This window comes from Sciurus vulgaris (genome assembly GCF_902686455.1).
Source record: "Sciurus vulgaris genome assembly, chromosome: 13".
NCBI lineage: Eukaryota > Metazoa > Chordata > Mammalia > Rodentia > Sciuridae > Sciurus > Sciurus vulgaris.
In genome coordinates, this window is record NC_136474.1 from 10,890,836 (window position 1) to 10,903,359 (window position 12,524).

At 36.6% G+C, this 12,524-nt stretch overlaps 2 protein-coding genes across 4 annotated transcripts in view; one reads left to right on the forward strand and one right to left on the reverse strand.

Moving 5' to 3' along the window:
* LOC306643015 (uncharacterized protein) overlaps positions 1-12,524 on the forward strand; it is a gene marked incomplete at its 5' end in the record, with an annotated part of 116,391 nt that overhangs the window by 80,036 nt on the left and 23,831 nt on the right. For all 3 annotated transcript variants that reach the window (XR_013758773.1, XR_013758774.1, XM_079108937.1), the window contains one exon: positions 8,255-8,321. Coding sequence is in view for 1 of the 3 variants with exons in the window: in XM_079108937.1 (XP_078965063.1) it covers positions 8,255-8,321 (67 nt within the window). The remainder of the gene's footprint in view (positions 1-8,254; positions 8,322-12,524) is intronic.
* Positions 3,790-4,451, reverse strand: LOC306642798 (small ribosomal subunit protein eS7-like). Its single transcript, XM_079108608.1, has one exon. The coding sequence runs from the start codon at positions 4,422-4,424 to the stop codon at positions 3,840-3,842; it is 585 nt and encodes a 194-aa protein (XP_078964734.1). The 5' UTR covers positions 4,425-4,451; the 3' UTR covers positions 3,790-3,839.

Genomic DNA, 12,524 nt, shown 5'->3' on the forward strand with positions numbered 1-12,524 from the left:
TAAATGATATATATGTGCATATAAATACTATAGTATGTACACACACACACACACACACACACACACACATACACACAATTCTTCTTTTTTGAACAAGTGTCACTAACCAAGTCCTAAATTAATAAGAAAAGTTTTTTTAGTTATGTGGTATATTGGAGGCATTTGTATTTGGGCTTTCAAATTAGACACTTTGTGTGTGTTGGTGTGGGTGTGTGTGTGTGTGTGTGTGTGTGTGTACAGGGGATTGAACACCCAGGGGCCCTTAACCAGTGAGCCACATCCCCAGCCCTTTTTATATTTCATTGAGTAACAGGGTCTTGCTGAGTTTCTGAGGCTGCCTTTGAACTTGCTATCCTCCTACCTGAAGCTCCTTCCCAAGCTACTGAGATTACAGGTGTGTGCCACAATGCCTGGCAACACAATTCATCTTGATTCCAAACCCAGTTGCTTATTGAGGGGCTTTCATCATAGGAAGAAAAAAATGTCATAGATTGGACATTAGGTCTAAGGCCAAATTGCAAAAAGTTTGCCTTTAATGCATTTAAATAATAGACTCCAAGCTTTGTATCTGAACACATGAGCCACAACTACTGCAAAGAACTGAATCCTTCACTGATAACTAACAAAAGAGTGGTCAGGACCTTCATCTTCCTGAGATCAGGGGAATTATAGTTATCAAATTTTGAAAATGTGTCTGTGAACTGAGATATTCTGGAGGCTTGACATAGTTTTCAGAGTGTGCTGTTCCAAAAATACATATACTTCACTAGTAATATTTTGTTGGTCACATAATGGTAATATTCACATCATGTATATGTTGGGTTATGTTATTAAACTCAATTTCTACTACTTATTTTTATGTGAATACTAGAAAATTTTTAATTACCCTTGAAACTCATATATTATTTTCATTGAATATTACTGTCTTAGGGGATTCCTTCCCAGTTTAATGTTCAATCTGTTTTCTAACAAAAGAGAGCAGGGAAGTGAAATGAAATTTTATAGGATTGTAACTTTATTATTTCCAACCATGAATAATATATAGACACATATAATCCACAAATTGAAAATGCCTTATATGTAAGGTTAAATGCAAATGTCTTCCTGGCTGGAATGGAACCACAGTACCTCAAAAGAAAAAAGCTACAGCAAGAACCTGCCATTGTGACCTCATTCATTTATGCAATTGATGTCACCTCCTCTTAGAAAACTCACTAGACTCAGTCTAGTGAGTTCTATGTTGAAACATAAGCCCTGTCCACTCAGGAGCCCTTAGGTAAGCATTGTCTAATCCAGCACACAGGCAGTAAAGAGGAGCAGGCTTTGACAATGTGGTGTGGCTTTGCCTCTGGAGCCTGCTAGTGTTGATATCCATCTCTAGGCCCCCTCTTTTATGTTCAGGGGACCTGGTTTGCTCTGCCATGCAGATGCTGGAAGATCTAATAGAAAGAAAACTGGTCCCCTCAAAAGCCAGTAATAGATGAATGTGCTGTGGCATCTTGAAACTGAGGGGTAAGGCTGCTTAAAACTGGCTGCATTGATTAGGGTGGGAACTGGCAATTTCAGATTGGAATCCCTGTGGTAGCCTCTAGTATCTGCAGGCCTGGGTCCTCCTCTGGGGAAGGTCATCCCTGAATCCCCACTGGACAGTCAAATGGGGCATATGTCAGCAGTAGACTCTGGAAGTCCTGTCCTATCCCTGCAGAATATCTGCAGTCCCTACTTGAAATCCCATCTGAGCACATATGTGGCAGCATTCCAGCACCTTCCCAGATTGTGTGGTGGATTATGAAGTGAGGTGATCATCAGATTCACAATGCCATGTATTGTTTTTATGCATGAGAGGGACTGTGGTGTATAGGGCTTTCAGTTCTTCCTTCCTCCTGAGCTTGCTTTTCTTTGTTTTTTGGGGGGGATCATTTGCCCTAATGTAGAACCTGGGTTGACCTGTTAATGAAGACTCTCCTTAACATGAAGAAGGGCAAACAATAGTGTCTCAATTCAAACGGACCTCCTGGGATGTTTTTGCTAGGCTCTCTCTTTAAAATGGAGAAGAAATATTATTTTTCTAGATAACTGTTTCTTATATCAGGATTAACCCAGAGTTGGAGAATCTTAGAAGAAATTTCATACACTTCTGTCCTTGGCAGTTGTTAGTCTGACATGTGATGCTGAGAAACCATTTGATATCTAGATGCATGTGTTTTCTTATCTCTACAATTGGATGTTTTTAGAGGACTCATTTGGATCAAGGCTTCATGGAATAATTAATATAAGTTGCTCCCACAACTGTCAAAACACCTTGAAGTTACCGTGTAGATAGTGCTTAACCATTTTCTGACATACCACCACTTTTTTTTTTTTTCCAAAATCTTATAACCTTTTCATCAGAGTCACTCATATCATCCACATGCCTTGGCATATTGTGTCTGGCATATTGTGCTGGTCTGAAATCCAGATTCCATTTCTTTGATATTTTATGGTACTTCCAATAATTGTATGTTCCTCCTTGGCCTCCATTTTCTCTATGCCCTCAATAAAAAAAAAAATAAAAAAAATAAAAAAATTCTGCTGCATGACTCTGTAGTGCATGTCCCACTTTGTTTTGAAAATATAGGACTTGGTGATCCTTTATATTTCTCTAGAGGAGCCTTTTTCATAATTAATAAACGTTGATTTAAATTCCCACATATTTAACATCAACCTATATTTTGATATGTAAAGGTGTGTTGAGATAAATTTTAGCTGGTGTTTGCCCTTGAGGTAAACTGAATCAGGACTTCCTGGATTCTGGAATGAGAGCACCAAAATGATACAGTTATATGAGAATGTTCTCGTTGTGTTGTGCTATGTAATACACAGGAGTGGATTTTATATACATATATCACATATGCTGCTTTCTTGAGTTATTGTCACTCTTGAAGTCTGATGAGAGTAAGAAATATTGCAAGAGTTTTGTGATATGGTGGAGCTATTTTGGCTGTGGAATCAGATACAGCTTATCCTGAGTCCCAATGCACCTACTTATTAATTGTGGGACTATGTCCACAGGAGGAAACATATATTACATCTTGGCCAAGAGGTCTAATCTCAAATTGCCAAACAAGTTTGCATTTCATGTTTTTAAACAACAGAATCAGGACTGTGGAAGATGGAAGATTGCAGGCTAAGTGTCCCTAACCTCTAGACATCTTCATTTTTCTGCTGTATGATGTCTGCAATGTGAAAAACCTGTGGCCAGTATGAAGTGAGAAAGAATGATCTACTTTTGGACACTTCCTGGTTGGAACTTCCTGCTTCTAGAGTATTGTTTCTTCTAATTTTGGGCCTGAGGAGAAATATTATTAGTGGACTCCTATCCCTCAACACTAGCATGGAAAGTGATAGACCAGGCCCTTTAAGTTCCTGACATCAGGGGACCCATATCCCACAAACCTGGCATGTGACTACGGTAAAATGAAGTATGCTGGAGAGAGAGTCAAACTTGAGGGTGTAGTTCCAAAAGCACATGTTCTTCATTGGTAGTATTTTATAAATGACATGAAGGTAATATTCTCAAAAGGCTGTGTTATGTTATTAATATCAATTCCAACTCTTTCTTTTTATGCTATCAATATGAGTATTAGAAATATTTAAATTACCCTTGCATCTTAGGTGTTGTTTTCTTTGGATATTGTTGCCTTAAGGGGTTGTTCCATTTAAAGTTTAGTCTGTCTCCTTATAAGAACAGAGAGCAGAATAATTAAATAACATTTTATATTAATTGCCATTATATCATTTTCTTTTTTTTTTTTTTTTTTTTTTTTTTTAGTAAATGATATTTTATTTAGTCATTTTGATTACAACTGAAACTCTGGGAATTCAAAATTAACATCCTTGCCCGTGAGCTTCTTATAGACACCAGAAAAGGTTTCAACCTTGTGTTCCACGTTGTTCTGCTGTGCTTTGTCCAGGTGAACTTTTATGAGCCGGCTGCCATCCAGCTTCACACGAATCCTCTTGCCTACGATTTCACTCGGGAAGACCAAATCCTCAAGGATAGCATCATGCACAGCGGTCAGACTGCGGCTTCTGGGACGCTTCTGCTTGTTTTTCGTTCGGCTTTTCCGGGTTGGTTTAGGCAGAATTCTCCTCTGAGCAATAAAAACCACATGTTTCCCACTGAACTTCTTCTCCAATTCACGTACAAGCCGGACTTGGATTTTCTGGAAAGATTTCAGCTGAGGAACTGGAACAAATATTATGATAGCTTTCCGACCACCACCAACTTCAATTTCCTTGGCCGCCGTGATGTTGAGCTCCCGCAGCTGGGCCTTGAGGTCCGAGTTCACCTCCAGCTCCAGCAGCGCCTGCGAGATGCCCGACTCGAACTCGTCTGGCTTCTCGCCATTGGGCTTCACGATCTTGGCGCTCGAACTGAACATGGCGCGGTCCTTGAGGAGAGCCGGCTTAGAAAGCTATATTATTTTCATTCATGAATAATATACTGGTGTATATAATCCTTAAATGGAAATGAAAACCTGCACCAGGTTAAATGCAAATGTTCTGCTGGTTGGACTCGATTCCACTTCTGGAAGAAAATATTTTCTTAAAATAGCAACAGCCTGAGGCCCTGGTGTGCAATTCCCAGACCTCAAGAGAAAAAAAAAAAAAAAAAAAAAAAAAAAACTGCAACGGAGGACCTACCCTTCTGTTCTTATTCTTGTGCATTGGCTATTATTCACTGTCACTCACAGGGAAGGCTCCCTGATCTCATACCCCAGAGTCACGGTCTGAAGTCCTGTCCAATCAGGAGCAGTTAGAACTGTCCAATCCTGTGTGCTGACAGGGAATTGGGGGTGGGCTTCCGCTGCCTTTTCTGTTTCTCCTGAGTCCGCCATATCGGCCATTTGACTCTAGGCTTCACTCTCCTCCTTAGGAGCCCCAGGTTGCTCTCCTGTGCAGGAGCTGAAAAACCCTAGGAAGAAGGACTGACTCTTGAACACCTGGAAATGGTGAGTGGGGAGTGGCATCATGAACCTGGGGAGGGAGGCTGTTGGAACTGCGGGACTGGCTGTGGCAGAAACCAGACCTGGCCAATTGGGACTGTCTGCAGTCTCTGGAGTCTGCAGGCCTGAGCCCTCCTGTGGGGCAGTGCACCCTCCATCTTACTGGTCACACAGATGGAGAACATGTCAGTGGCAGAGACCTCTCACTGCCTTCCTTATCCTTGCAGGATATCCTCAAATACTATCTCAGAGGTTTGTGCCTGTGGCCCAGCATCTTCCCAGATATTGGTGATTGACAAGGGGGCCTATTATTGCAATCAAATCTCCACATGCCATTTTCCTGCAGGAGAGCAGCTGTGGTCTGTAGGTACCACGTTTTCTCCTGAGCTAGCTAACTTTCATGTTTTCTTTTTTCTTTTCTTTCCTTTACTTTCTTTGTTTATCTTTTGTGTGTGTGTGTGTGTGTGTGTGTGTGTGTGTGTTCCTGGAAGTTGATCCTTGGGATCCATTACTACTGAGATATATCTCTAGCAATTTTTATTATTTATTTCAAGACAGGGTCTAGCTTATTTGCTGAGATTGTCTTAATATGGTTTGATATATCTAGACTTTTTATTGCAATTAAGTGTATGATTTTTACATACATATGGATTCATATATGGATTTAGTTTATATTATGATTCCTTGTTGATTCTTGTAGTAGTTTCACAATATACATGAATATCAGGTAATGAGAAGTACTCCTTTTGCTCTTATAATTGAAAAATGTCCTGGCTAAAATTATATATAATTTAGTGGATGAATTTTAGAAGCTTATAGTTTCTTATTTCATTAAAAGTAAAGCATGTTAATTTTTTTTATTACTGCACTATAGTTATACATAATACTTAGGTTCATTTTGACATAATCATATAGCCATGGAATATAATTTGCTCCACTTCATTACCCAGTAGTTTCTCTTTCCTTCTCCTCTACCTTCTCTCTTCCATTTATTTATAGTTTTATTCATTACTGCTTTATAGATACACATAAAATTAGAACTTAACTGTGTTGTATTCATGTAGGCACATAGCAATTTTACTGGGTGTATTGTAGGTAAATTTAGGGGAAAATTATCTTCCTTGTAATGATGAGTTTTATCTTCTACACATGGGATATGTAAGTGAGTGTTTCATGTACTTCTGATGATATTTATTTTCTCATAAATTCTACATGTTCTTTCTAAACATGTATACATGTGAAATATCACATGCATATTGCACACATATAAAACTTAAGCATGGTGTTTTATACTATTTTTTAAACTGAATATACTTATAACTAAAAATTTGACTGGCTTCTAGTAACCATTTTTCACAGATAATTTTTTATCTCTTCCAAAATTTGCAATCACTTGAACCATGCCCCTGGGATTGTATGGTTGGTGTTTGGATAGTACCGTTGTGTTCTTACCTGTTTTCATGGTCACATATATGATGTAATTTTAGGAAGTCTCTGTGACAGTGAGCATCATACATCTTCAATAACAAAACTTTCCACACATAATAATAAGCTCCTTGAGTTTATGAATATTCATGTGTTTTATATCATCATCAATATTATTTTGTCTGTGATAAAATTTTATATTTCTCTAAATATTTTTAACATTCCTTTAGATTTTGAATATTTCATAATTATTGAAGATTTAGATATGGATATTCCCTGTATTAACTGGTAGTTCAAGACATTTGCCTGTGTTTCTTTTGTGGTTTCTGGCTTCAAAGTTAAGGAAATGTATCCAAAAAGACAGGTAGAATTGGATTTCAAGAAAAAAAAAGGTTTTGCATTTAATTAATAACAAAAGATTTACATTTTTATTCCCCTGAGTTTGTATTGTAGATATCTTGTATGTTTTCTATTTGGAGGTTATTTCAAATAAAATTCTAGGGCTTCTCTTCAAATTCTAGCAGGAAATATAAATAAGGAAAATATCACTTCCCTATTTCCTCATCATCATTCATTAAGTAATTTGTTGAATGACACATTCACAAAAACATCCACTACTTCCTTGAAGATATTTTGTAATGTTTTTGACAGTGAATCATGCATTGTCTTATCTGGATTTTGGACTTTAATAAAAAATCATGTAGGATAAGATTTGGCATTCCAAGAAATATGCATTATAATGTATTGTTTTCTGAATGATATGTTATAGAGATAGCAAACAATGGCATTTGTTTTTAGAAATAGTTCCATATATTTTCTTTAAAATTTATGAGTCTTTTAGATTTATTTCTCTTCTGAGTCATACTCAGTTTCTGGACCTGTGATGTACTTTTGCACCCTGAAATCTCCATACACTTACCTTATAAGGACTCAATGTTGATAGCTCAGTTTTTGAAGAGTTACTTAACATGAAAGTAGGAAAAAACATTTGTGTTGGTCCTGGAATGTCTTTTCTAGATACTTTCTTCAAAATGGAGTGAATATATTTCTTCAGACACATCCTCTACATCAGGAGCAAATCAGCCTCAGAGGCTCTCTGAAGGGTTTTCATATACTTCTGTCTCTGGGTAGTTCTCTTTGTGCAGCTGAGTTGACATTTAATATTCAGAAAACTGTGTTTACTCATCTCTATAATGGGAAATAATTTTAGAGAACACAAATGGAAAATGCTTTTCATGGAGGCTAGTAATACATGTATGTGCTTTGGCCATGGCTGACAAACCACCTGGAAAACACTGCAGATACTAATTGTTTAACCATTATCTGTCACTCACATGAATTTCCTTTCAAAGTTTGTAATAAACTTTTCACTGTAGGCACCAATGTCATTCATATTCCCAACAGAAAAGGTTGGATCTTCCTTGTCTGAATTCCAAATTCCAATTCACTGGTGGCTCAAGGCCGTACAAATAATTGTGTTTCCTCGCACTGCTTTTACTTTGTGTCCCCAATAAAAGGGTTGTCTGCTCCATACCTCTATCAGCTGTGTTTAGAAAAATGACATAGAAATCTGATTTTTTTTTTTTTTTTTTTTTTTTTTTTTTTGCTGATTTGTACATGAGGGTTCAGATTACTTCTGGCTGGTATCATTCCTTGTTATAAACTGAACCAGAATTTCCCCAGGTCCTAGAAAAGGAGTCCCATAAACAATCAGTTATATAAAAAGGTTTTGTTTATATGGAATATATGTGCTTATTCTATATATGCACAAAGGTTCAGGCAATTCTCTTACCTTCTTTTCTTTCAGGCGAATAATACAATTCCTTATCTGTATTTCTTAGGTTCAAAAAACTGGAGAGACACAGCCCTGAATTAAAGCAGGGAGCTTTAAGCAGAAAGCTTCCAGAGGTAGGTTTTTTCCCTCCAAATGCTGGTCATGGTCCATTCCATTCCAGATATCAGAAAGCAAGCAAAAAATATTAAAATCACACACACAGAGACACACACACACACACATGCACACACACACACACACACACACACAGAGAAATCCTGTTTTTATTTACTAAGTACCACTAACCACGTTCTAAAGTAATAAGAAAATTTGTATGAGTCATGTGGTGTAGTGGAGGTGTTTGGGCTTTTAAATTAGACCCAATTTTTTTTTTTTTGTACTTGGGATTGAACCCAGGGGTACTTAACCAATGAGCCACATTTCCAGCACTTTTAAAAAATTTATTTAGTGACAGGTTCTTGCTAAGTTGCTGAGGCTGACTTTGAACTTGCAATCCACCTACCTGAGCCTTAAAATCTGTGGGGATTATAGGTGTGTGCCACCATGCCTGGCAACAAAATTATCTTGATTACATGTTCACTTGCTCATTTAGGGACTTTCACCATAGGAAGAAAAATATCATAGACTGGCAGTTAGGTCTAAGGCAAATTGCAAAATAAGGAGTTGATCTTTAATCCTGAATCCTCACTTGCCACTCATTTGGGGCATATGTCAGCCATAGGCTGTCTAGTTTCTGCAGAATATTTTCAGCCACTATCTGAAGTCCTATCTGAGCACATATATGCCATCATTTCAGCACATTCCCAGATTATGTGGTGGATTGTGGAGAGGGAAGATCATCAGAATTGCAACTCTTTGTATTGTTTTCCTGCATGAGGAGAGTTGTGATCTGCAGTCTGTATGTTTCTCAGTTCTTTTTTTTTTTTTTTTTTTTTTTTTTTTTTTTTTTTTTTTGCGGTACTGGGGATCGAACTCAGGGCCTTGTGCTTGCAAGGCAAGCACTCTACCAGCTGAGCTATCTCCCCAGCCCTGTTTCTCAGTTCTTCCTTCTTCCTGGGCTCATTCTTCTGTTTTGATGGGATGGTGATACTGTGCTTTGATCCCAGAGGTCCTTTACCACTGAGCCATGTCCCTGGTATGTTTTATTTTTATTTTGAAACAGATGCTGAGTCTGCCTTAAACGGGTGCCCAGACTCATTAGTTGCTAGGATTACAGGTGTGTGCCACCCTGATTGAATCCTCCTGAATGTTCTAAATGTATGGAAAGCAAAATGTGAAATCCAGAACCCTGTCTCACAGCTTAAACCTTTATATATATATATATATATATATATATATATATATATATATATATATATATATATATATGTATATATATATATTATTCATATATATATGTCAATAAAATCTAATATTTCAGCTCCCTGTTCATATTTTCAATGACAGCTTCCCCTATCCTCAATATTATCAATTATTTTCCCCTATTACATTTCAAATGAGCACATTATTTTTTATAATTCTTTTTTTCTTTTCTTTCTTTCTTTTTTTTTTTTTTTTTAACCGAGAACTGGATAGAACTTTCTACAGGATTTATTTTCTGGCTGGGTGCAATGACAAATGTGTAAAATCCCAGAGACTCAGGTGGCTAAACCATGAAGATTGCAGTTCCAAGGTCAACTTCAGAAATTTAGGTTGAGCATAGGCAACTTAGAAAGCCCTGTCTCAAATTTTTAAAACACAGACTGTGTATGTAGCTCATATTTAACATGCCCCTGTGTTCAATCCCCAGTACCATAGAAAAAGGCAAAAACAAAGGCTTTTGCTGTTATTATTTATGAGAATTTCACATGATAGGAAAGTAGAGGAAAAAATCACTTGACTTTTGTAAAAATATGTGCTTGTATTCTCCTTTTGTCTCTCCAAGGTCAGTTGCCTTGTCAAACTGTGTTTCTGTTGAGAGTCCCCCTGATGGAAATTATGTGAGAAAGTTCTCTTTCCCTCTCTGCTATTTTCCTGGTACTGTTTCAGAACTATCTGATATGAGAATCCCACACCTGGAATATCTAATGTCTCCTGAGAGTCTAGTGAATATCAGTACTTGGGTCTTATCTTGTTAGACAGTAGACGTAGTTTTGGGAGTGTAGTCTTTCAGAGAAGTAGCTGAGTGCCTTAAAACTGGAAGAAATCTGGGGTTCCCCTCATCCAAAATGCACTTGAGTTGTTTCCTGACCTTGGCTACTGCAAATACTGCTATAGTGAAGATGAGAATGCAACCATTTATTTAACAGACTGTTTTCAAATACTTTGGAAATGCACCCAGAATTATTATTATTCTGTTAGTTATTAAAGAACTTTCAACTTTCAAGGCTTTTTAAAAATTGGTTTTACTAAATTTATTTCTAATGGTTTAAAGTGTTTCTTTCTTCCATGTCTATATAATTGGGGTACTTGTTATTCTACTTTTTGATAGTAGCCATTCTAACAGCTGCATTCAGGTCACAGAAAATCTTATAGTAGAATGGTACACTAATTCATGATGCAAATTTTTTAGAATTGAGGTTGTCTTATACTCATTGAATGAAGGTGATAAGATCCTATTTTAGAAATAAATAGGAATCTCTACTTTTATCTCTTTATCTTCACTCCTAGTGGGGATTTTAGTACATAGAAATTCTTGCATATAAATATGGAGCCTCTTCTTTGTGATATACTGAGATAAGCACATGTGCATTTGTCATTGCTCCCAAAGCCTGGAGGTTTAGGATGTAGTCCATTGAATGGAAAATTTGAATTTCAGACAAATTCCTTACAGAAAATTTTGCTTAGTGCTGGAGTTATTAGTGAGGTGAGCCAAGGAAGAGGGCTCATGAAGTACTTCACTTCTACTTGGGCTGCCAGCCATGAGATATATTTCCCTTGTTAACTCTTTGGTGCTGGATAGATAGAAACTCAACTGTTAGCAACAGTCTTTTGCAGATTATGGTGGCAAATGTCTTTTAGGAAAAATTGGGACCCTTGGGTTCTAACTTCTCTTCTTCCCCGGTCCCATGAAATAAAACACAGGGATCTTGCATTTTCATAGAAAACCACTCCTTTTATCTGATCTTTATACTCATGTATATCTAGTCTCTTTCTCTGTGTGTACCAGCTAAATTAAAGTTCAAACTACAGGAAATTTAAAATTAAATGTGCTATATTTATGACCCAAACTGTCTTCCTCTACTCAGGGTGACAGTGGATTTAACTATCCTGTCCCAGTTATAAGGATCATTACTCAAGGAATGCTAATGTCCTAATATAATCCAACCTTTCATACTCATCTGATGGTAGATAATTTTGTTTTATATGCCTCTAATTAATTTGTAAATTTAAGACAGATTCAAAACAGGAGTATATATTGATTTGGCATAACCATGGGTGGACCAAGAGTCAGGAGTTTCATACTCTGCTATATTTTTATAATCATCCCTCTTAAAATCTGCTTTCTGGTGGGTGGTGCTGGGGTATAATTCCAGTGTCACCCACATTCTGCACACAATTCCAACCAGTCGTCTGGGCCTCTTGTTCTAACGTCTACCTTTTGGTTGGATTGTATCTTTCACATTAAATACTTCCCTTGATATGATTGTATTTATATAGGCCTTTTTATTGCACTTAACAATAAAACAATATTTAGATACATATGGATTTACCTTTCTAATTTTCTCTATTGTGATTTCTTGGTCTTTATATTACCACAATATTATAATTTTGTAACATACATTAGTATCAGGTAATGATAACTAGTACTTTGCTTTTATATTTCAGAGAGTTCCTGGCTAATTTTATATATATATATAAACTTCTTGGAAATTTTTGAATGTTTTCACATTGTTCCCTTCTTTAATTTTATTGAGGTATTATTATAGTTGACTTGGAGGAAATGGTCATCCTGATGATCATTTTACCATCTATACATAAAGTGTGCAGTTGGTTCTTTGATGTACTTCTTTGTATTTTTATTTTTCTCAAATTCTGCACATTTTAAAATATTCTTACATATGAAATACAGCATTCATGTGACAACTTTTTAAAATATACATGATGTTTTTAAGTACATGTCAAACTGAATATAACAAAATATGTCTACCTTCAAGAACCATTATTTTTCACGATTTATTATTAATTTATTCATAAATATACACCGCTTTAATCACGCCCCTAGGTTTCAACTGAGGAGAAATATGGTTATGTCCTCATATGTCCAGGTGTTGTAATTTCAATCTCTGTTTCTGGTGGTGGTGTATCATGTATGCTGATTAAAAAAAATTTTGCGC